We start from the raw sequence: 25,508 nt of genomic DNA on the forward strand, positions 1-25,508 counted from the left end.
AATGAGTCTGATAAACATTTATCTGTAATCTATGGACAAGTGTCGGTACTTTTTGTGTCTGAAAATAGTTTCATAATTTCGTTTTGTAATTTTGTTTTGTTTGTTTGATCTTACTTTCTTCCCTTTTGCAATCAAGAAAAAAGGTTTATATGATCTGACCCTTCCATTCATTAAGACCATAGGGCCCAAGGTGCATAAGGGGGAAATTTCGATTGTGCTGGTGAGCAAAGTTACCAAAGTCGTCGGGGCGTGGGTTTTTTGTAGTCTTACCAGGCATGCTCGTTTATCAGTCCCCACAAACCTTGCTATCAATCTTAACACGAGGAAAAGGTCTGATGCAATGACTGTTTTGAAAAAAGGAGGTATTTATACCTTTATCAGCCCCTGAGTGAGATCCGACCCCTTGTGGTTGCTAGGGCCGGATGTTACTACAGACCGAAGCGAGGGTAGCAAACTTACTCTTGTATTCACATGTACCCCTTACTTAGAATTTTGACGATCATTCCATGACCATGTGTTTGGTCTCATTGCTGGCCTAGCCTTCCCTAAGCCCCCACATGTGGCAGGGATTCGGTCAAGGGTTGGCTCATTTTGTGACTGTCGCCCCATCCATGGTTTTCGCAACTGGAGGGGTTGAGGCGACATCACTTACCTCAACGGCTCAAGTGACGTGCTTGATGAGCTTGCTAACGGGGATGTTCGAATGGAATCTGATCCCATTGCTTTGCGATAGGGTTGGCAAAGCCCCCAAGTGGCGTTCCATTGCTCCTTGACCTGCCTTCCAATAGATTCCCCCTCAATGGGGATTCTATGGGCACAGCTAGAGGTTGGATTAAACTAGAAGGTTGAGATGACCCTATTCGTCTCAATGTGGGTTGGGCAAAGGCCGCTGAGGCTTCATCTGTGTTTTCTCTCCTTGCTCTTATTTGAAGCAAGGCGGCCTTGGACCCTTCGTGGGCTAGCCTTCGAACCTCGGTCTCTTGATCTTGGATCGAGCGGCTCAAGCCTCTGAGCCCCATGGGTCTGATAGGGGTCGACCATGTTTTGCACATGACCTCATCCTCGGTTTTCGCAACCAAAGGGGCTGAGCTGACAACACTTGCCTTGATAGCTTGAGTGTTGTGCTCAATGAGCTCGCTAACGGGCATGTTCATGTGGAATCCGGATCCATCATTCATTGATGGGGTCGGTGGAGCCCTTATGTGGCATTCCACTACTTCTTAACCCACCTCCTGGTAGATGTAAGAGCCGTTCGATAGGCTCAGGTGGCCCGTTGGCCTCTTCTCAATGGAGATTCTGTGGGTTTGGCTCGAGGTTAGAATTAAACGAGAAAGGTTGAGGTGTCCGTGTCCGCTTCTGAGCCGGGTTAGGCAAGGCTATTAGGGCTCATCATGGTTTTTCTCTCCTGGCTCTGTTTGACGTGATGCGGCCTTGAGCCCTTTGTGGATTAGCCTTCTAACCTCGATCAGTTGCCACTCATATCAAATGAGGCAACTGCCGCTTCGTGACGCGACATGAAGCATTGAGATGCAGTGATTGCATATGCAACATTTTGGATGTATGGGATTAATATACGATTTAATTGAAATGAAAGTGGGGGTCGGTAGTGTTACCTTGGTGGCATGAGTGATGAGAAGCTCTTACCAGACATATTCATGTGGGGTTCGAGGTCTGACGTTTGCTACGGGGCTGACATGACCTGCACGAGCATCACAATTTTTTGTTTCTGTCTCTCGGCAGCGATTCAAGCCATTCGATTGATTTAGGTGACCTGACAGCTTCTCCTTGAAGGAGATTCTATAGGAGGACCCCTTCGAACCCTTCTTGAGAAGGTGGATGCTAAAGCTTGGGGTGTGGGGAACTGTGAATTCGATTATGCTGATGAACAAAAACACCATAGCTCCGGGGCGTAGAGTCTAGCGGTTTGTCCAGTTTTACTTAAAGTTTTATACCCGCACCCCATGTCTCTAGTTTTTAATGTAAGGAGGGGTCGGGTGAAGAGAATGTCTAAACAAGTAGACACACTCGGCAGCCCTCAAGCGATGTTCATGCCCCTATCATTGCTAGGGTTGGAAGCTTGGTAATGAAATTAACACACAAAATAAATAAACATAGGTGCTTATCTTTCAACGGTCGTTTATTCGTTGTTTTACCTAGGCCGTTCAATTGACCTAGGAGGCCCATTGGCCCCCCTAGATGGGGGTCCATAGTCAGGTCATTTCGTGGTTCTGCCTGGGGAAGCAGAGAGTCGCCTGCATGTGGGTGCACCCTGATTCTCATGCCCAGTGTGTGGTAGTGGTGGGCCATACCCAAACAATGTCCTATTTGACCGAGTGTCGTCTCGTCGATCAGAGCACGTCTCGTTGGTCTAGGCGCGTCCCTTTAGATTCCCATCAGCATCAATTTCCCATCTGCATTGAATAGGGGAAAGGAGAGGGCTTTTTGTCCTAACATTTCACCTTTCTTCCACTGCTGCATCTCCTCCTTAAATAGGGAGAGGGAGGGGGTTCTCGTCCCCATTCCTTTGCCTATTCTTGAGCCGCTACCTCTCCTCCTTTCTCCTTCTTATCGAGCGCATCCGTATGTCATGACAATTCATAAGTGAGAGAGGGTAATGCGAGGGAGAGAAGAACTCACAGATCCATTTGTGAATCCAGAGTGCAATGTTGAGCTAGAGGTCATCCAACATGGATGAGATGGTGATGGCCACCTTTGTCGAGAAGGGACTGCTGCTGCCAAAGGAGGAGGCACACTGAAGGGTGCTCAGCGTCGTTGACTTTGTCATTGTCCGTGAGGCCTTCATTGGAATGGAGCCGTATAGGGACTTCTTCAAGCGAACCTTCTCTGGGCGAGCCTTGTTGGTGGGGAAGCCACCCAAGACTGCATTGATAGGGGGTCGTGCCCTTGCTGCTGCTCAAATCGGCCAGTTCATGAAGCTTGATGAGATGTCAGAGACATCCATCAGCCATGGCAGCCTTTCTTCGGCGGGGAGCACCCCTTGTCTAGGTGCCATTGTTAGGGTTGCGGCTAATCACAATGGCATAGTCCCTAGATGCCCCAGTGAAGGCACCATGGTCACCGACATGGTGCTCGATGTTGCAGACGATGGCACCCTCGAGGATACTGTGGAGCGGTAGGATATTGCCGATGGAGAGCATGTCACAGTGACCATAGTAGTGCTCATAGTCGAGCTTCTGTCTTGTCCGTCGATAGCATGTCATAGAGGAGGTAGTCGAGGTAGAGTGTTCTCCAGTCATCCAGAGGGTCGAGCTCTGTTGTTGGATCCTCTTCAAGCTCCATGAGCTCGGAGCCAGATGGAGCCATCTGTTGGTTAGGCCCCAGGGCTGGATCGGACGGACCGTCGTCGGTCCATTCTGACCCTTCATAGCGTACTGAGGGCTTGTGTTGGTCGCTGGCGAAGACACCCATTAGCACTGGTTCTCGGCCGAACACCACTTTTGCAAGCGCGTCGGCTGCCTCGTTGAGGCGCCTTGGGATGTGATTGGGTTCGAGGCCATCGAATTTGTCGCCAGCCATCGAGGGTGTTGTGTGCGTCGTAGTCGTGACTAAGACATTGATGTATTAGGATCGCAGCGCGCTGCCTGCCGTCTTGTGGTGCCTAGTGGACTGATGCATCCCTAGTAGGATGCACCGAGGGTGTGCGCTGGTTGGTGTTGAGCTCGTGTCGCCGAGACAACGAGCTTTTCGTCTGTTGCACCGCCGCATGCTCGAGCAGCGTGCGAATTTCATGGTGGGCCCGATAATCCTTGGGCATTGTGGCCTCTGAAGGCTAGGGAGCAAGGCCGATGTAGCAACGATGTTCTAGCTTGCCTAAGTGAAGTGATGAAGGGTTTCATCATCGATGATGATCCTTCGATTTATGTCACGGGCCACGGTGCGTGCGCGCCCACCGTCTCCATGGTGTTTGATCTCCTGATTGACCTCCGCATATTCCCGCACAAGCTATTGTCCGGCTTCATCGATCTCCCACTTTCAGGCTCTCATCTGCTCCACCCCTATGTGGGGTGGGGCCGCTATCTCCCATTCGGTTTTGCCGCCAAGGTTGCCTACCGAGATAGCCTCCTCCATGGAGAGACTTTCGACATGTCCCTCGGGGGTACCCGCCATGAAACATTCTCGAGAGGGGTGATGGTTCCCCCTGCTGGAGTCAGAGCCAGAGTCTGACCCCGGCCCCTCCGTGAGGAGGCTATGGAGGGATTCTATGACGCTTTTGATCATCCCCACGAACTCGTTGTTCGCGGGGGATGGGATCATGTGTTGTGCCACAAGGTGGCTTATGGTCGCCGCGGTGTTGCGGAGACCGAACGAAAGCACCATTGGGGCGCTCCGTGTGGAGTGTTCCAGAGAGAGGGTGAGGTGGCGTATGTCCTCCCTAGATGATTGGGGTCCAAGGGAGACGATGGGCTGGCACTCAAGCCTCCCATAGTTAAAGCTGATGGAGGGGAGAGACTAGATGGCGGCGTGGGACAACGCCAACTCTCCTCCCACCATGATGATGAAGTCTAGGTCACCAAAACACACATGTGTGCCTAGGATCTAGCTGATTGTGTGGCTAGCCATCCAAGGCCTAATTTGGAACACGTAAAGGCCCCTACCTAGCGCACCAACTGTCGATATTTCGAACAAACACCAACTAGTAAATTTATATTTATTACATGTTAGACCCAGATAGTGTACTAAAGGATACAAGGTTTATACTAGTTCGGGTTGAATGTCCCTATGTCTAGTTTGCTGTTGTTGCTCGTGTTATTAGTACCAAAAAAGGTTCATAGTAGGGGGTACAAATGGTCGAGAGAGGGATAGGTCCTAAGTCTCTAATAGAAAGGTCGAAAGGATGTCAAAAGCTTAATTGCTGCTTGGCTATGTGTTATGTGTGGAATCAATCCGTCCCCTTAGTGGGGTGCCCTACCCTCCCTTTTATAGACCAAGGGGGGAGCAGGGGTTATAGATGGGAGAAAAAGGAAAAACCAAAGGTAGAGAAGGTCATTCAAAGGTGTCAGGTCTTCCTTTTCCCTTGATCCTGCTATGCTATCATGGCAGACCACGCCAGGGATAGCATGCTTTGATGATCCTGATAGGGCCAGGCTCTGGCTTTGTTTTAGCAAGTGGTTAGGTCCCATCCTCCCTTGATAGATGGTGTGGTGTGTCAGGGTGCTGAGCCATGACTCTACGAGAAGTAGATAGGGAAGTGACTATACACCTATTACTATTGATGATATGAGTTCTCTCTTGGATTGTAGTGGTTGTCGTATGCCTATGTTAGTATCCGCGCCCGAGGGTCGATGACGGTGCCTACAACACTATAGGACAAAAGTCAGTGCCTACAACACTGTTCAGGCTCTGCCATGCCTGGGAGGGCTTAAAGTGCTCATCCCATTGTATCCTAACGATACCTTCTTGTAGGTGCATAGGGCATGGTCCTTGGTACTGTGGTTGACTTGAGTGTCCTGTCTTACCTCCTGCTCATCATCATGATGGAGCAGGGTGCAGTCGTCGGGCAAGGCGGAGCCTACCCTCAGCCATTGGGTGAGGCGGATCTAGCCCTCGGACGTCGGGCGAGATAGAGCCAGCCCTCAGCTATCGAGCAAGGCAGAGCCAGCCCTCAGACATTGGGTGAGGCGGAGTCAGCCCTTAGACATTGAGTGAGGCGGAGCCTGCCCTCAACCATCGGGCAAGGCGAAGCCCACCCTCATATGTCGGGCGGGGCAAAGCCAGCCCTCAGACATCGGGCGAGGCGAAGCCAGCCCTCAGCTATCGAGCAAGGTGGAGCCCGCCCTTGGACATCGGGCGGGGCGGAGCTAGCCCTCAGACATCGGGCAAGGCGAAGCCAGCCCTTAGCCATTGGGCAAGGCGGAGTCTAGCCCTCGGGGGTCGAGTGAGGTGAAGTCTAGCCCTCAGGGGTTGAGCGAGGCAGAACCAATCTTCCATCATTTTGGTAAGAAGCATAGTAGCGTTCTTGTCTAACCGGAAGCATCAACGTTCGATGGTTATTAGTTCCACCTCATTGGGTACCCCGGTATTAGGTTCCCGACAAGCGGGGTGATGATGGACTACATCATTTCACAAACTAAACACCCTATTAATTAGACTATCCACCCTCTCTATCCATGTAAATCCTTTCACTTGTGCACAATAGAGCTTTCCAATGGTAGCTCCAACGTTAAAAACAACTACTCAATAAAGAAATGTAGTAAATGTGGGGGGCAAGGTTTCATTGTCCACCCCCTGACTAGGATCTAAATCAAAAGGTGGGATAGAAGACCATGGTTAGCCCTCCTCAATAAATATCGCTAGTAGATTTGTGTTAGCTCCTACCATGCACTAAAAGGTGTTTCTGTGGACCCCATCAACAAATGTTGCTATTAATTGCCAAAATTCAAATGACCTTTCACCCACCCCACCCATTAACCCTCTGAAAGTGCAGCTAGCCCTTTAGTATGGCTAAAGATTTGGAAAATCACTTTGCATTTGATTTGATCAAGCTAGAAGTATGAAGATAAATATTGAAGTGAGTGTTAGGAGTGTCAAGCCAAAATGAAGAGGATATAAGGAATCGTGAATTGGCTTTACCATATTGATGTTGATTCATATATGTCTCTATATGAATCAAACTGAAGCTTGATTGATCTCAACATTCCTATCAAGAAGATATTCAAGTAAGGATCACAATATTGAAGAAATGGTTTTTCTATGGATGCTTAGTATGATGTGACTTGAGTATGGCTTGATAAGGTGAAGATAGCAAGGAAAGGGCTTCGAGGGACTAAGTGGAGGTGAAGGACAAGCGATGGCTTGAGGACTGAGGTACCATGGCTAAGGTGAAGAAGAGAGTACCTGCATTGAGTTGAGAAACTAATCAAGCTATGAGGAGTCATATTATATTGAGGATCAAATCATTAGTGGAAGTGACTTGAGGCCATATATTGAACTTACATGTGTTGAAATGGTTCAAGTCACATGCTCAAGGTGAGTTTGCTCAAAGAGATGAGACAAAGGTGATTACAACCCCTCATGCAAGAGATATTGAGAAGAAATGGCATATGAAGACATTGAAGACTCAAGTAGTTGAAATGGTTATATTCTCTTGATCTTGAGTATAGGTATGCCATACTATCAAGAGGGATGCAACACGAATCATTGACAAGTCTCAAGTGCTCAAACTAACCAAACCCAAGTGCTAACATGAGAGAAACAAAATGACACAACACTTGCACTTGTTGGTTTTGGGGCTTGTTCTTTGTTGGGTTGGAAAGCCCTCGAAACAAGCTTTTTGGAAAGTCCAAGATTGCTGAAAATAAAGTTTGGAGTAAAAAGTTATGGCTTTTTCCGTATGATAATCTTCTGGTCATGTTGCTAGCTCCCATTTCACTCCCAACCCATTCCAAGCCATTTATGAGCTCTCTCTAACTCCTCTCTTTGTGAGAGTGAGTAATTAGTGTGTGATTAAGTGATAGAGAGGTTATTAGAGCAAACTAAACATTGAGCACTTGTTGGGCTACATCAAGCATTCATTCCACATTCGTTACTCTTAGAGGTGAAGCCTCCTAGATGGCTAGGCGTCACCTGGTGAGCTCTCGTGCTTGTGGTGAGCCACAGGAAAGTTTGTATTACCCGAAGATCTTAGTGGAACCCTCAAGCTCAACCTCGGTGTTGCACTTGAGAAGAGGATAGGGTTGGAAGAGGCCCAAAGCCTTTTTGGCTTCCTCAAGAACGTGGACATAGGTAAGCTTTGGTGGTGAGATGAACCTTGGGATAAATCATGTGTCTTGTCCCTTATGTTTTGAATTACATTATTTGTGTTCCACTCGATCTACTTGGTTGTGTGTGTTTGTGAGTGCAGGAACTTCATGGAGTTGCCACTGGACATCTCCAAGCACATCATCTAGAAGCTTGGTTTGAGTTTGATGTCTAGGCGTAGCAGCTACTGAGTACTCTATGTTGCTCGGAGGCTCTACGATATCCCCTAGAGGTTCCGTGCAGTTTCCCAAAGGTTTCGTGGTCTGCTAATCCACTGCAAGTTTTATTTGTTGATAATTTTTAGAAACGCCTATTCATCCTCCTCTAGATGACATCAAGGTCCTTTCAATTGGTATTAGAGCTAGGCTCTCAATTTCGGGCTTAACCGCCTTGAGAGACAATGTCGATAAGTGAGGAGGTATCTCTAGAACTTCTCCTTTTAGATAGTTCAAATTATGCATCTTGGTCCACTAGTGTGCTTAATGTTTTTAGGGTCATTAGTCCTCATATCGAGCGGATTGTAGATGTGAGCATTTCACCTCCTAGTGTTGATTTGGCCAACTTATCTAAAAAGGAAGTGAAATGCTTACAACACAATGCTCAAGCTACTAATATCTTATTTAGTACTTTGAGTGAAGATGCTTTTGATACCGTCATATTTGGAGATGGTGAACTGCTTGAGGATGCTCATCTCATTTGGACCACACTCAAAGAAAAATATGACAAGTCCAAATGTGATGAGAAGATGCTCTCATTGGAGGAACCACTTGAGGAGTGCTCAACTTCACCGACAAATGAAGAGCCACAAGTGATTCTTCCAAAAGGCCTAAGTGGTCATGCCACATCCACTTCCTCACCAACATATGACTTAATGGAAGGCAATGAAATGGTTGGTGAGAACAATGCTTTTACATGTGGTACTTCTACTTCCTCTAGTTTTTGTGGGACTAACATTTTGAAGGAAGAAAAAGATTGTGATCAGTGGAGGCCAAATGATGAATCCACCTCACCAAGAAGCTCAACTCTCTATGCCACTTCACATGTGGGTCTTATGGCAAAGAAAGAGAAGAATGTGGCAAGTGAGAGTGAGAGTGATGAGTTCAATCAACACTTTGCACATCTAAGAAAGAAAGACAAGTTGATGGTGAACAAGCTCATAGATAAGATTGATGAGCAACAAGAAACACTTCACAAGCAAGAAGAGTTCATCATAAAAAATATCAAATGCTTGGAGAAGTTGACCAAAGAGCATGAAAGCTTAAGTGCTCTCATGCTAGTGTGGTCAAAAGGTATGCAAACTTATCAATTGAGCAAACTTGTACTATTAACTCTCTTTATTGTGTTGCTCAATTAGAAGATGAGAATTATGTGCTCAAGGACAAAGTGGAAAGGCTCACTAGCAAGAATGAGTTTTTGCAAGAAAATCATGATGAGCTCTTGTGCTCTCATGAGAAGCTTATGGATTCTCATCTCATGCTAGAATTGCTCATGAGGTTGTGGTAACAACGCTAAAATCATATCAACCTCACACACACAAGTGCACATGTACACAAGTTTAATTTATTTTATCATGTGCTAACCATTGTTGCTCTCAAGAAACCAACCTTCTGTTGAGCATGTACTTGTAGAAACTTGTGATGATTCCATAACAAGAGAAAACAAAGAGCTCAAGGAAGAAGCTGAGAGGCTAAGGAGGGACTTGATTCAAATAAAGGGAAGTGCAATGCTCAACCTTCTCAAGATAACTATGAATACATGGTGAAGAAGCTTGAGAAGGGATCAATCGATGCATGCATCAAGCCCCATCAAGAAAGTCACAAGTACAACAATAGCAAGATCAAGGAGCAAAGAAAAATGATGAACAAGACTCCCATCATTTGCTTCAAGTGCAATAGAGAGGGTCATCATGTGAGAAATTGCTCCTTGAAGAAAGAAAAGAAGCACATGAGCAAGATCCAAGAGAAAAAGATGGCTCATGTCAAGTGCTCCAACATAGGACACAATGCCTCTATGTGTTCCAACAAGGTTGATGACCTAGCCACACTTCCAAAGAAGAAGGCAAAAATAAGCAAGAGAAAGTGTTATGGTTGCCATGAGAAGGGACATGAAATTGGCTCATGCCCCAACAAGAAAAGTGAAGGCCCTATGTCATCAAGAAAGAGGCTCAACGACAAGGAAGCAAGCAAGAGGCAAGAAGAGAAGACATCCTACAAGAACAAGCACCGCCTTTGCTATGCTTGCTGAAAAGAGGGACACAAGATTAGTGAGTGTCCCAACAAACACAACATCTCATCAAGGCCAACCCAAGTACAAGTGAGCAAGAAAATACAACATGAGAAGGCTAACAAGATCAAAAGCCACCTATGCTACACTTGTAGAAGAAAGGGACACCTAAGTATGGATTGTCCCATGGGTAACTCTCCTAAGCTCAACTTATCAATAAACGCAAATTTGCTTAGCGAACCCAAAAATGACACTTGTGCTAGGAAGGTGATTGGTTCATCATGTGCTAGCACAAAGGCCATTTGGGTGCCTAAGTCTCTTGTGACTAACCTTAATGGATCCAACATAGCTTGGGTACCAAAGTGTGCTTGATGAGTGTTGTAGGTACTTTAAGGTGATATGAAGCCTTGGGGTGCATGAGCAAGTTTATTGAAAATATCATCTCAAGCTATCAATCTTATTCATATTGTTTATTCTCTAAAGATTGACCCAAGGAGAAATTGATGGATATATTTCTAATTTCATACTCATCTCGGTAACTAGTACCTAACCCTTGCAAGCTAGCCACTTAACTTGTATAGTCTCTAGTAGTTCACAAATATGTGTGTGTTTGTGAATTATTAGGAGTGACTATCAAGGTTAAATGGATCATTTGCCATATGATGCTTTTAATGTCTCTCTAGTAGAGCAAGATCTTGTTAATATTGTAGGAATGATGAGCCACTAGTAGAAGCATTAGATCAAGAAAAAGAGGATCCTTAAATGGTTGCCTCACATAGTTTGTTACTTACTGTTTCCACGGAGGCTCTACGCCAGTACATGGAAGCATCAGGGAGTGGAGGCTCTACGTAAGGGCATGGAAGCTCCACAGACTAGGAGGAAGATCAAACTACACCAAGTATAATTTAGGATCAAGATCAAATAGAAGATAAAACTCATGATGGAGGTGATTCATTGGCAAAGATGAAAATGAAAGGTCAATTCAAGACCAATCTTGATGCCACAACCAAGAGCTCACCAAAACATTGAAAAGAGGTGGCAATCCCTAAAATCTCAAGTGTATGTTATTTTCAAATTTTACTCCTCTATGTCTTCTGTAGCCACTTAGAAAGGGAAAGCACTTGAGGATATGTATATTGGTTGTTGGTCAAGAAAGAAAGGTATGATTGGAATTGAATCGAACATCCACAACAAGCAACATAGATGACTTGGGTTTCCTTGGTGGACTTCAAACCAAGAATTTCAAAGTGAAGCAAGTTTATGTTCATTCATGCATATTGTGAGTTGGTTTGAAGGATTTGGAAACTTGGCTTACATTGGAGGATACAAGTAAATTTCAAGAAGGCTAAGAATGAAGAATCAAGCTCAAGTAAAGTAGAGGCACTTATCACTCACAACTCAAGAAGCCTCTACTTGATGGAATCTTGTCATATTGTAGATTGCCAAATTCTTATTCTCATCTTATATGGCTATCTGCATGCTCAAATGGTTGTAAGTATTTCTTGGCATAGTTCAATTCGGTTATTCTATTGTTGCCATGACCTAGACATAGAGTGAAATCCCAAGTTCTTAAATAAATAAAGTGCTATGTGAGAAATTCAAATACTTAGAGCACTTACCTAAAAGGGAGTTTACTCTATGACTAGTGTTGTGAGACTAACATTTCTCTAAGTGATTTGTGTAGTCTCACTAAATGAGGATGTGCTTCTCAAATGGAGTGTGCTAGCACATGAAGGCCATCAATCCAAAACCATGTGATGTATTCTCTCTAGTTATTTTGGAATTGATTCATCTATGTTAGCCACTCACCATAATATGACTTAAATCTACCCTCTAGACTTAAATGACCAATCATGCATATTCACATTTCCATTCTACTCAAAAGAGTGTGCATGAGACTTTAAGAGAGATTTAATCCATGTTATGAGGTTTCTCTATTTTGATAACCCACTTGCCCTTCCACACATAAAGGGTTACTAAATGAGAAACAAGTACTTGTGTTACTAATGCCCTCCTGTGTTGAGCTTATTTATAGAAAATCAAGAAGAAGATGGTGTGCTTGTCGAACTGAATAAATCATAAGCCTATGGTTTCTCTTCACCTAAAGTAAGATGAGGTTGCTAGAGGCTAAAGAGACCAAATTCTCAAGTATTGGATAAAATCAAGTTTGAGGTTAAGTTGGATAAGCTATATTGGAAGAATTCACAAGATTATAAGTATTGATAAGAGGTCTAAATGGAAACAACATCTTGTAAGTATTGTCAATCAAATTCACCTCAAGATTGGACAAAAAGAAGGGAAGAATGGTGAAATGTCAAATCTATCCAGAAAATTGAAACACTGAGTTGGTTGCCTTCAAGCATGGAATGGAAGTTCTGATACTAATGAATTGGCCTAAAACTTTGTGAGCATGCTATATGCATCTAGTACTTATTGTTGTACAATTGGCATGAAGATTGGTTTAGAAGAATATCAGTTTGGAGTTGAATTCTATCAGCTTCGGTACTGCAGTTTTAGACTCTAGCAGTTTTGGTAGAAAATTGATTTGACTGAACAAATGAAGTCCAAATGAGCTGAAATTTTTATAGTAGTTAGAGGACTCATAGGTGCACATGTCTACCAAGTTTCATGCATATTGGTATAGTAATCTGAGAGATATGAATTATTTTCCAAGGAAGATAGAATCTAAAAACTGTATGGAATTGGATTGCATTGCAGCAACAAGATTAAGTTGGCTCTTAAGTTGGTCATGAATAATCAGTCAATATGAGAAGGATCAGTTTGGTCTAAAGTAGTTGCAACCAATATACAAGCAGCAGCAAGTAGTTGACACTAGTTGGAACTTGTTGAAATCAATTGCAAGCAACTGCAACCAGCTAAAACTAATTGAACCGCAAGAAGCTTGAAGAAGTTTGAATCGGTTGGAATATAGTGTAAACTTCTCCCTTGACGTCATGGTATTGATATGCATGAGCATACTTTGTGTACTCTTGTATGCACAAATTGAGGGGGAGTTTAGCTTATATCTTGTGAGACTAATGGATTCTTTCAAGTTCATATTAAATAGTCTCACACATTGAAGAAAGAAGAACATCAAAGGAGGATCGATGGTTCTAATGGAATCTTTGGGTTCTCCAAAGGTTATTCTTGGGTGTCTTGGTCTTTATAAACTAAGTGCTCTCGATTTAATGTCGGATGCCTAAATCCTTTAGTGGAACTAGATTTGAATGAGTTGGAGAAAAGAATCGAAGAGAGGACTTTCATTGTTATTTCTCCTCTCTAGAGCTCAACAAGTGCACATGGATCCACCCCATTCATCACCCAAGACCTTATCAACAAAGAGTGGTAACTCCTAGTTCACAATTTGCAAATTTCTTGAATTTTACCTTTTGCTCTCTATGTGAGTTGCTTTAGGTAAAGAAAAGAACTAGGAACATAGTATGGATCTTGGATTATCACAAAGAGCTCTAATTCGCCATGAATCAAGTAAGAACTATGGCCATCCAAATCATTGAAGTCTCACTTATGATGATCATATCAATAAAAATCTTTATGGTCATCTATCTACCTTAGTGTTGGTATGTTTTCTTGGCATAATTTCAATTGTTGCAAATTTATCATGCCTTGACCAAGATATAGGATGAACTCCTCTAGACTCTTAAACCGATTCAAGTGCAATACACAAGTAATTCGAGTACTTGATGCACATATTAAGGGAGAGCCCATTCTATGTCTTGTGTTTTTTGGGGACTAATATTTTCTTCTAGTAAATTTGTGTAGTCCCTTGGTGAGAGTAAAATTCTCATGGGTATGCTACATTAACTCAATCCAAATTGGTAAAGTTATCTCTCATATTTATTTGGATTGCATTTTTATCTCTTATGTAGCTGCTCTCCATAATATAGCTTAAATTCCCTTGTTTGGACTTAATTGGCCTAAAAGTGCATATGTTCTTGCGTTCCACATATATACGTATGCACTATCAAAAAGGAGAATTTAGTCTATGTTATGAGGTTTTGCAATTAGTGATCTACTTGCCTTCCTCATCCAAAATGGTCACTAGTTGAGAAACTATAGTTTGTGCAATTTAATGCTATCTCTTGTCTTTATGAGAATTCCCTAGGTGACATTATGAGATACAAGAATCCATTTCAATTGGCATCAACTTGTGAAAACTCTTTGAATTGGTGTCAAATTGTGAAGATCATATTTCAATTGGTGTTGGGGATAATCCTTAAATTTGGTATATCAAGAAATATATCTTCAATTGATATCTCAAAATGGCAACAAGAGCTAGCAATGGGCTTTAAACTAAGATCAAGCACAAGTTTGTGATATCTCCTTGAAGATGATGATGAAGAGAGATGGGCACATGACACTTTTTGCATAAAGGAATGCTAGGCCCATCAAAGCACTAAATTCAACTAATGAAAATCATTATTATGGTGGAGATTATGAGGCTTAGAACAAAGGTATATCGCTCCATGAACTCTTGTATTACCTTTGTGCATCTAGGCCCTTACATGCTAGTGTGTGCAATATTTTGAGTCACACCATAAGTTTGTTATTGTGGCGACGATTAGAGAATTATTTAGATATTTGGTTGATACCTCTTGTGGTGATGGTGTGAATTAGTCTCATGCTAAAAGTGTCATCAAAGTGAGGTATGAGCTAAATATGCTAACTTTTCAAGAATATTGACTTAAATTGTTGCATACTTTATTTGGTAGAAGACTTAGGAGAGAAATCCAATATGCTAAACTTTTACCTACCTCTTGCTCTCACTTGTCTACCATAATTTCTTCCTTTTTGTAGAGAGATCCTTTTTAGATATTAATGCCAAAGGGGGAGATATATTGGGAGAGAGTGTAAGAGGGGAGAGATTGATATATGGATTTGAAGGGGTAAAAGAGAGGCATATAAGTTTTTTCAATTTTTATTGTGTGGTGTGTGCAAAGATAGTTTAGATTGATGCTCTTAATAAGGACCTCGTATGCTAGTGTGTGATGTTCATGCCTTGAATGGTGTATTGTTTATTTTTGCTTCATTAACAATGTGGACATAGGCAAGCCTTGGTGGCGAGCTGAACCATGGGATAAATCATGTGTCTTGTTCCTTATGTTTTGAATTACATTATTTGTGTTCCACTCGATCTACTTGGTTGTGTGTGTTTATGAGTGCATGGACTTGCCACTAGACATCTCCAAGCACATCATCAAGAAGTTTGGTTTGAGTTTGATGTCTATGCGTAGCAGCTACTGAGTACTATGTGGTGCCCAAAGGCTCCACGACATCCCCCGGAGGTTCCGCACCCTAGAGGTTCTGCGTAGTTTCCTAAAGGTTCCGCGGTCTGCTAATCCGCTGCAAGTTTTATTTGTTGATAATTTTTAGAAATGCCTATTCACCCCCTCTAGGCGACATCAAGGTCCTTTCACCCTCGATCACCTCTATGTCCTTCGCGTAGATCCTGACTGAGTGTGAGAAAGTGGATTAAAAGTTACATTAGTACTTGTGTTCACAATGCTTTCTTCTATGGGGTCCACCTCTTGCTATTGCATGTTCTTTTGTGTGGTTGATTGGAAGATGAAAGGGTATGAGACATCAAATGACATCAAGGACAATTAAGGTTATGAGGCATAGGGTGAGTCATGGCTTATCTAGAATTCGCTACAAGTGGCTAGAAGCCCCTTGTGATGAAGGAATGTTAGCCACATGATGTGGTGACCACCCGATCGGGTGGTAGAAATTTTATTTATGGCATTGCCTAATGAAATGCAAGATCTTGAACTCTGGATTCAAAAGTAAGAGATCCTTAGTTTCTAATTAGAAAACTTACTAGTTCAATAGTTCTTAGTATTCTTTTCTTCCATCGAGCAATGTAAGGCATATTTTAGAATGTGAAAGTCACTAAAAGTAATTTTTGACAAAATGATTTCTCTTCCATCATATTATCAATTTTTACAAAAACAACATCCTATCCAATATCTATTGTACATGGACCATACATATCACTAGAAAGATACCCTGCACGTTGTTGCATGACTTTTTAAAAGATAAAACTATTGCATGTATAAGTTAAACCTACATGTTCTTGCATCAGTTCTTATCAAAATTAGGTAAGGCAATGAAAGAATATAATAAAAAGATAATATAATTTGATAGAATTATAAGATGATGGAACAACTAGCAAATATGGATGTCTTGTTATCTTGTATATTTCTTATATATTAAAAATAGTAATTACACTTAGTGGACGTGACGTGGATTGGATGCATTAAGAGGTTGAAAAATAGTGGGACAACATGACATTTAGCAAAAAAAAATATAGATGGTTAGTGGGAGATGACGTTGATGACTTGCATGTTGATATAGAAAGATGTTGAAAGTTAGTGGGGATGGTGTGGCATTTAGTGGGAAATGATGTTGATGTTTAGTGGAAGATGACGCGGATGACTTGAACGTTGAGATAGAAAGATAACAGGGTTTATGTTTATAAAAGATATAGATAGATAGATAGATAGATAGATAGATAGATAGATAGATAGATAGATAGATAGATAGATAGATATAGATTTAACTAATTAATGATCAGAGGTTGTAAAGTATGATTTTTCTATCCAAAATACACATTACACTAATAGACAACTGGATTACATATCATAGGATCTTGCACACAATGAAAGAGAGACGAATTGATTTTCTATACGTGTTTTAGCGGTCGTACTCTTATGATTATTGAAACATAGAAGAGTCGGTACTTTTATGAAATATGCATCCCATAATTCTAACCTTAGGGTGTTTTAAAAATATATTAATATTCACAACAAATATCAAATGAATGGACTATCAAAATATATTTCCTTTGAGTGCAAATTTGATAACCGCACATGTTGGTATTTTTTTATAAACTTGGTTAATTTTAACTAGAACTGAACTACAAAGATCTACATTTTAGTAACGGTATAAAAAAACTCCTCAGGAAATACAACCTTTAGGTAACCTTATAAGCTCTCTTTTTCTTACAAGATCTCTCTCCAACATTGCAAATTTGTAATCCGTACACTACAGTTTGAGACTTTGTGGGGCTACTAACGGGCCATTTATCGTTCATCAGGAACCAGGTTTAACTAAGCCCAACAGCCCCACCACCCAATTTCCCGGGCCGTGGGCCGAACCTGACAGCCCGATCTGTTTGAGCCAGTCTCGACCGTAAAAGGTAAAACACTCGTCCGTTAACCCCGGAGGTGAAACGGTAACATCCGCGGTCCCCAACGTGGGGCCCACTCGGCAGCGTCCCGCCCGGTAACCGTGCCTCTACGGCCGCGCGCACCAGCTGGAGCGCAGGTGGAACCCGCGGCGCCTTGCCCCGTTAACACACGCTTCCCTTGCCCGCCATTAACTGCCTCACGCTCCTCTCCCTCCCTCCCTCCCTCGCTCGCTTGTTCGGCACACTCCCTCCCCAAAGCGGCAGCCTCTCACGCGCTCCACCACGCCACTTCCCTCCACCCCTCTCTATATACTCCACTCCTGCTGTTTTCCGTCCATCCGCCCACCGCTTCGCAGCTCCCATCCCAAAACCCTAGCCCCCTGCGGATCGCGAGGCGCCTCCGGTGCGTGTCCGGTGCCAGCGACGCGGCTCGTTTGATCCGATTGGTTGGTCGGGCACCGCTCTCGCTGCCGCGCTTCGCTCCGGCGGTGCGGCGGGGGCAGCACCGAGCACGCGGAAATGGGGAACTGCTGCTTCTGGGGCGCGCGGATCAAGGATGGGAGCTCTCACCCTGGCGCATCAGGTTCGTCCGTCCTTCTCGCTGCCGTTGCTTGGTACCGTTAGTTCATGGGGCGATTCGAGGAGGGGTTTGGGCGATCCGTGCTTGCTAGTTGCGCTCTCCGGTCAGGCGGAGGGCTTTTGAGATGTGAAAATTCCGGTTCGTTGCTCGCGACACATGTATGTATCTTTTGCGAAATGATGTGTACTCATCTGCGTGATGCGTTTTTTTTGGGCGATTTGATTAGATAAGTTTCCTAGGCTCCTAGCAGCAGAGGGGGAACTTTCATCGAATCAAGTAGGCAATGGCATACTGTGGTTATGTACTCTTGCTTGTTGGTTAGGCTGATTGGGCTATTCCGGTGGGTCTTGTTCTGTTAGATGATTCCAACGTTTCAGCTGTCTTGCCAACCTCAGTGTGTCCAAGGAGCTAGAAGTGAGCCATCGCAATCGCTCTAGAGTGGTTTTTTTTTGCTAAAGCGAGCTTGGAACCTGAGGCGATGTACTTTTGTAGGTGGTTCTGCACTTGTGCAAAAAGAACTGAGCCTTTATTAGATGATAGGTATTACCTCAGGGCCTGTTTAGTTTCCAAAAAATTTTACGCTGTACCCATCCCCTCGAATCTTGCGACACATGTATGGAGTATTAAATGTAGAAAAAAAAACTAATTGCACAATTAGATGAGAAATCGCGAGACGAAACTTTCGAACCTAATTAGTCCATAATTAGACACTAATTGCCAAATACAAACGAAAATCTACCCAAAAATTTTTTGATCTAAGCGCGCCCTTATTTCGTATGGTAATGGATGGGACATGTGCAGTGGTTCTTTCGTTATCCGCTCGGTAGCACTTGTCCTCCTGAGATGACATTGGTAAGTGACATGAGGTTGACTTACTGCAAGAAGTCTTATCACTACCTTATTGGTTCGCGAATTTTGGGAATTTAGCTACTGTACCACTTTCGTTTTTATTTGGCAATTAGTGTTCAATTATAGACTAATTAGGCTCAAAATGTTCGTCTCGCAATTTCCAACCAAACTGTGCAATTAGTTTTTTTTCGTCTACATTTAATGTTCCATGCACGTATCGCAAGATTCGATGTGATGGCTACTGTAGCACTTTTTGGAAAACTTTTTGGGAACTAAACAAGCACTTAGATAATGTTTTGTGTTGATGGTCCACCTGCATGTGTAGTTCCAACTACCCTGAGATTCTGTTTTTGACCTAGGTGATATAGGATCGACGCAGGACCAGTACTGTGGTAGTGTAATAACTAGTATGACTTTTCTTGTAGCATTGTGTGTGTACCCCAGATGACCACTATTTGGCAAGCTTATACTGTTGAGTGTGGACCTTAGCTATTCACATTTTCCCTCTTGTGAAATATATCACACGAACAAAGGAAAAAATATTTTAGGAGTTGACTAATTGTTTCCTGTTGTTATTATATTTTTTATTCATTTGCTTAATGTACGGTGTTGGTACAAAATTAGGAAAAACACCGAAATTCTACCTTGATGTATTTTGATAGTGTCATAACAAAGCTAGTAATGTCTACCAGTTCACATTCGATAGTCGGTTTCTATGACCTATTGATTAAATGTTTTGAGCGGTTAGTCACAGTTACGTTAATGCCGACTTATATTGTTTTTCCTTACAAAAGGCATGTATGTTTACTGCATTATCATATGCCTACATCGGTTGCTCTTGCACTAAAAATGTTTTAGGATCCTCTAGGAAAATTGGTTTCTGGAGCTGATTCTTCGACATCAATCAACCCATTAGTGCTAGAATTTTTGCCAAAGACAGTGATTATTCCTGCCTATAGCTGTCTGCAGGTTCTCTTATCAATCTTTAGAGATGGCCGAGCAATGATTTTCAATATACAGTTCCTTATATTGTACGGTGCTAGTTTCCTATTAAAATATATGTTTAAGTGGATGTGCCTTCTGGATAGTGATGGTTGTTATTTATATGAGCCTCGGATATATCATCACAATCTTATTCACCATTGGAACAATATGAGGCTTTTGTTCGGTGTTTTCTTTTACCCTTGAGTAGAATCTTTACTAAATGCTTGATCTGCAGGAATATTCTCGAAGAGTAGTGGTAAGGATGGGAGTAGGCTTAGCGGCTGTAGTAGTCGAGCCTCTTCAGCTTCCATGCCACCAAGTGCCAAGACTGAATGCGAAATACTGCAATCCGCCAATGTTAAGGTCTTCACCTTCAATAATCTCAAGGCAGCCACAAGGAATTTCCGTCCTGATAGTGTTCTAGGTGAAGGAGGGTTTGGATCTGTCTATAAAGGATGGATCGATGAGAACACATTATCACCTTGCAGGCCTGGCACTGGAATTGCTGTTGCTGTGAAAAAACTCAACCATGAGGGTTTGCAAGGGCACCGAGAGTGGTTGGTGAGTATAATGTATAATGCTATTCTATTTTATGCTATTGCCCTGTGAATACATGATTGTTCATGTTTGTTTGAAATTTCCTCTTGCATCCCACCTTTCTGTGTTGTCTTTGGTTACTAACATAGATAAGTATTCTGTTCATAGGCGGAAGTTAACTACCTAGGTCAGTTCTGTCATCCCAACCTTGTCAAGCTGATTGGATACTGCGTAGAGGATGAGCACCGACTGCTAGTATACGAGTTCATGCCCCGTGGGAGCTTGGAAAATCATCTGTTTAGGAGTAGGTTACCCAGGACCTTGTGTTACTGATCTCTTATTTTTTGTTCATATTATAATATTGCTGTGGTAGTATGTCTTCTGATTTATTAGTTGCTCTATGAACCCTTGATGTAGGAGGCTCATACTTCCAACCCCTGTCATGGAACTTTAGAATGAAGGTTGCACTTGGAGCAGCAAAAGGACTGGCTTACCTTCATAGTGCAGAGGCAAAAGTTATTTACCGAGATTTTAAGACTTCCAACATCCTCCTTGACACAGTAAGTGAAAGTGAATCTGCAATGCAGGATACTTCATTTCAACATTTGTTTGCTCCACTGAAAGAGGTACATTGTATTAATACGCAGGATTATTCTGCGAAGCTTTCTGATTTTGGATTGGCTAAGGATGGTCCTGTTGGTGAGAAGAGCCATGTGTCCACAAGAGTTATGGGAACATATGGTTATGCCGCTCCTGAGTATCTTTCAACAGGTAACATTTGAAGTGCAGCTCTGTGTTTTCCCTCCAAATTTCTGTAGATTTGCTTGCCCTGATCTAGAAACTGCATTTTGTGACAAAAACCTAGCTAATGGCATACATTAATGACACATTCAATATAAATCCTAGACTCTTTAAAAATGGTATAATTGGTCCCCTGCATGGAAATTCCAATTTTGGTGTATCATATGCTATATTGAGTTGACTAGTTAAGTTGCATTTTTGAAAGAAGTTTTAGTGCTATGCATTAGTGGAGTGGGGTTGAAAAAGAAGGCCATGGATGTTGGTGCTTGTTTTCATGGTCTTCTAAATATATCATAAACAGTTGCGTGACGTGGATTAGATTTCATTTTATGAATTCGAATTACAGCACTTCGGGCTTTGGTGCGAAAATGTTGTGATTGTCTTGTAGACAAAGAGCGCCATTTTATTTCGGTAGCCTTGTAAGAACAGCTCAATCATTGCGTGGCTTAGATGCCATTTTATGAATTCAAATTACTGCACTCCTAGCTTTGGTGCGAAAATGTTGTGATTCTGTCTTGTAGGCAAAGAACGCCGTTTTATTTCAGTAGCCTTGTATGAACAGCTCATTCAGTATGTGATATGGATCTCTTTCTTTGAACAACGCTACACTTTCAGGTCACCTAACTACAAAGAGCGACATCTATAGCTTTGGAGTAGTGCTTCTGGAGATGCTGTCAGGCCGTCGTGCCATCGACAAGAACCGCCCCCAGGGTGAGCACAATCTTGTGGAGTGGGCTAGACCTTACCTCACACATAAGCGCAAGATATTCCGCATCCTGGATACAAGGCTGGAAGGTCAATACAATCTCAACAGTGCGCAAACAATTGCTGCCCTTGCTCTTGAATGCCTATCCTACGAAGCTAAGATGAGGCCGACTATGGATGCTGTGGTCACTATTCTACAAGAGATCCAAGACTCCGGTGAAGCCGAGAAGCATCAAGAACCCAAGGCTGGAACCAAACAGGCACCTGCTGCTGTGAATGCTAGCAAGAGCACTCGCAAGCCTCGCCGGAGAAGCCTGGCAGGCACAAAGGAGACTGTTGGTCCAAATCCAAAACCATTGACCCATTCTCGTTAGCAAGGAAAAGCATTGAACTTGGTCAGGTCGTTAGCTAGACTGTAGCTTGTGAATATGCTCTGGTCTGTGTATATTGAGGGTAATCAGGCTTTTGGTAACAAGTCTTTTCGTTTTTTTTTCGCGAGCCCTTTTACCCGTATTTCATTAAGAGGAAGGGGCTAAAGAAGGGCCGGTAACCGGATACAAAGGACTCATAAGTAATCCACGGATTACCCACGAAATCCCCAATACACAAAATAAACAACAAGAAAACATGATAAGGGAGAGGGGAACCTCCACACATCACCCAACTATGCCTACAAAAGAAAATTACATCCACGCAATGGTCGCCAGCAGATTGTGGGTCAAGCCACGGTGGCAAAGCATCCACCGATAACAGCGGCAAAGCATCCGCCAACGAACCAAGCGGCAAAGCATCCGCCAACGAACCAAGCGACCACGGCGGCCAAGCATCCGCCTAGAAATGGGTCCACACAGCCTCGATAGCAAAGCATCTGTACGAGGGGAGACCAACGACAACGACGACGGCAAAGCATCCGTCAAGTAGAGACGACAATGGCGACACCAAGCAAGCTGGACAAACGATGGCGAAGACGAGCATGAGGCACCCAGGCATAGATGCAAAGGAGCGAAACCGGCGATAGTAGGGGATGGGCTGCAGTAGTGCTCCAACGAAGCCTTCATGAAGGAACTTGACATCCGCGGACGCCAACAACAATGGTAAGCACACGAGTAAGGTCACGTGACCTCAGCTACCCCAGCGGACCAAAGCTTCGGCGACGCCTCCAAGAAGAAACATGGCGCGGCTGCGCCATTGCCGCCGGCCTAGACGGGCCAGGCAAGGTTTTCACCCAGCTATTTTACGTCCTCTAGGGCAGGCCACCCAACTGCAGCAACCATGGCACCACGACACCGGCGCCTGCCCGACCGCAGCCACAGCCAGCGCGGTCACCGTAGGCCGGATCGGCCAGCCCCGCCCGCCAGCCGGACTGACACCGGCTAGCCGGCCGCCGCGTAGACCCACCACGGCCGCCCGGAGCCGCCATCGAGCACGGGGCTGAAGGGTCGAGATGGCGACTAGAGGGGGGGTGAATAGTCTTTTCTAAAACTTAATCGCGTCGGCTAACCGATACAAATGCGGAATTAAAACTATCGGTCTAGCCAAGACTATACCCCACTATATATGTTCACTAGCACCTTACAAAGATAACAATTATGCAACAAAGGTGCCGGGCTAGTTAGAGCTCTCCTAAATAATTCTAGGAGCAAGGTTACACAAATCTATGCTACTAGTACTTTAAGTAACAAGGGAGCTCCTACACATGCTAGTAAGCAAAAGCACAAAGCTAACGATGCTCACTAGCAATGCTCAATAACAAGGCAACCAATGCCTAATTAGAGAGCGCAAATACTTAGCTACACAAACTAAGCAATGTGACTAACGAGGTTACTGAAACCAAATTAGCCACGCAAGGGAGCTACTTCTATGCTACACAAGCAAGAAGGTAATTAGCAAGCTACACAAGCTATCTAATTACAAGAGCAACTACACAAGCTTAATATGTATAAAAGTAATTGCAAGCTTATGTAATGGGGATGCAAACCAACGGGAAGAACAAGGTTGACACGATGATTTTTCTCCCGAGGTTCACGTGTTTGCCAACACGCTAGTCCCCGTTGTGTCGACCGCTCACTTGGTGGTTCGGCGGCTAATTAGCATCACCCGCTAAGCCCGCACGTCGGGCGCCGCAAGAACCTACCCCGGAAGTGAGGGTAGCTCAATGACACGCTTTACTAGAGTTGCTCTTCGCGGCTCCCGCGGGGCGAGCACAATGCCCCTCACAAGCACTTCTCCGGAGCGCCGCACAAGCTTCTTGCGCGCTTCGACGGAGACCACCACCAAGCCGTCTAGGAGGTGGCAACCTCCAAGAGTAACAAGCACCACCGGCTTGCAACTCGATCACCTAGTGCCACTCGATGCAACCTCGCGATGCAATCGTACTAGAATCGCTCACTCACATAATCGGGTGATCGCTATCAAGTATGTGTGAGATGGAGGGCTCCTAAACACTCTCAAGCATGGACACAAAGTCCCCAAGGTGCTCCACACCAGCCATGGCCGAAGGCCACTTCTATTTATAGCCCTAAGGGCTAAACTAGCCGTTACCCTTCACTGGGCTACGGTCGGGCCGACCGGACGCTCTGGTCGTGTTGACCGGACGCTGGACCACAGCGTCCGGTCGCCCGCAGACGACCACGTGTCCCGGTTCCAACGGTCACTGACTTGACCGGACGCAGCAGCTTTCAACTGACCGGACGCTGAACCCCCAGCGTCCGGTCATTTCCAGTAAGGTACCGACCTCGACCGGACGCGTCCGGTCACGCTTGATCGGACGCAGCCAGCGTCCGGTCACACTCCAGCTTCTGCGTCATCGTACGTCAGCCTGACCGGACGTAGCCTGCCAGCGTCCGGTGCTTTCAGACCCAGCGTCCGGTCAGTTGACCGACGCCAGCGTCTTCGCGACTCGATCCTAGCGACAATGCAAAGTTAGATCACTCAAGTGGCACTAGATGATCGATATGCAAATAAGTTTGCCCCTCTTGATAGTACGGCCATCTATTCTAAACCCGATCATAAACTTCTCTACACACCTATGACCGGTGAAATGAAATACCCTAGGTTATACCTTTGCCTTACGCATTCCATTCCATCTCCTCCAATGTTGATGCAACACATGCACCAACATGATCAACAATGATATGATCCACTTCATATCATCACATGATCATATTGTTTCATCGATCTTGACTTTACTTGCTCTTCACCGTTGCCATCGTCCATCGGCGCCAAGTCTTGCTCAAGCTTCACCGTCACGCGGTCCATCACTCCAAAGCCTTCGACTTGCCCTTCACGCTTGCAACCGATCCATCAAGCCAAGTCTTGTCTTGATCTTCTCCACCTTGATCACATGACTCAATGTCATGTCTCATGTGCATTTAAGCTCCTTCATCATCACATGTGTGAGCTTTGCAACATCTCCAAGTCATTTTCACCTCCATGGCATATGTTGCTCACACACATATACCTGTGGACTAATCACCTGTGTATCTCACATAAACACAATTAGTCTACCTAAGTTGTCACTCAATTACCAAAACCAAACAAGGACCTTTCAGGGGCGCGGCTGGCCACGGCATCACCGGACGGCTTGGGCGCCACCAGATCCGGCCACAAGGGTACTGGATCGGGCACGCCGGCCGCAATCGCCACCGTTCAGGAGCAGGAGGAGCTCCAGCCTACCACGTGCCGCAACCTAGGCGGATCCAGGACGAGGTGGGGCGGATCCGGCCGGTCATTGGCGCTCACCAGCCCCAGGTGGGGTGGATCTGAGTGGACACTGGAGCTCCACGCCGGAGGTCGTCGCTCATGGCAGTAGACCGTCCCGGCCCAATCCCATCGCGGAGGGATGAGATCCGGCCCCAAAGGAGG

The 25,508-nt window shown here is 44.3% G+C and overlaps 2 protein-coding genes across 3 annotated transcripts; one reads left to right on the plus strand and one right to left on the minus strand.

Moving 5' to 3' along the window:
- Positions 1–3,180: 3,180 nt before the first annotated feature.
- Positions 3,181–3,537, minus strand: LOC136535978 (uncharacterized). The gene has a single exon (XM_066528422.1). It carries the CDS (start codon positions 3,535–3,537, stop codon positions 3,181–3,183), a length of 357 nt encoding a protein of 118 aa, XP_066384519.1.
- A 13,869-nt stretch (positions 3,538–17,406) lies between these two features.
- LOC136515279 (receptor-like cytoplasmic kinase 176) lies at positions 17,407–22,151 on the plus strand. Of its 2 annotated transcripts, none has more exons than XM_066508920.1 (6): positions 17,407–17,771; positions 19,837–20,162; positions 20,307–20,442; positions 20,556–20,698; positions 20,786–20,909; positions 21,555–22,151. In XM_066508920.1, exons 1-6 carry the CDS (start codon positions 17,708–17,710, stop codon positions 22,016–22,018), a joined length of 1,257 nt encoding a protein of 418 aa, XP_066365017.1. In that variant the 5' UTR covers positions 17,407–17,707; the 3' UTR covers positions 22,019–22,151. The 2 variants fall into 2 exon arrangements, with proteins under 2 accessions (XP_066365017.1, XP_066365021.1); XM_066508924.1 differs by lacking the exon at positions 17,407–17,771 and adding an exon at positions 18,543–18,620 and having other exon boundaries at positions 21,555–22,150.
- Positions 22,152–25,508: the final 3,357 nt, after the last annotated feature.

This window comes from Miscanthus floridulus, chromosome 2, assembly GCF_019320115.1.
Source record: "Miscanthus floridulus cultivar M001 chromosome 2, ASM1932011v1, whole genome shotgun sequence".
NCBI lineage: Eukaryota > Viridiplantae > Streptophyta > Magnoliopsida > Poales > Poaceae > Miscanthus > Miscanthus floridulus.

Bases quoted from the DNA above. Each gene is read 5' to 3' on its own strand.
- LOC136535978 (XM_066528422.1), bottom strand. From the start codon at position 3,537: ATGGCTGGCGACAAATTCGATGGCCTCGAACCCAATCACATCCCAAGG.
- LOC136515279 (XM_066508920.1), top strand. From the start codon at position 17,708: ATGGGGAACTGCTGCTTCTGGGGCGCGCGGATCAAGGATGGGAGCTCT. The intron at 20,699-20,785 runs GTAAGTGAAAGT...ATTAATACGCAG, and splicing joins CCAACATCCTCCTTGACACA to GATTATTCTGCGAAGCTTTC. The intron at 20,910-21,554 runs GTAACATTTGAA...CTACACTTTCAG, and splicing joins TCCTGAGTATCTTTCAACAG to GTCACCTAACTACAAAGAGC.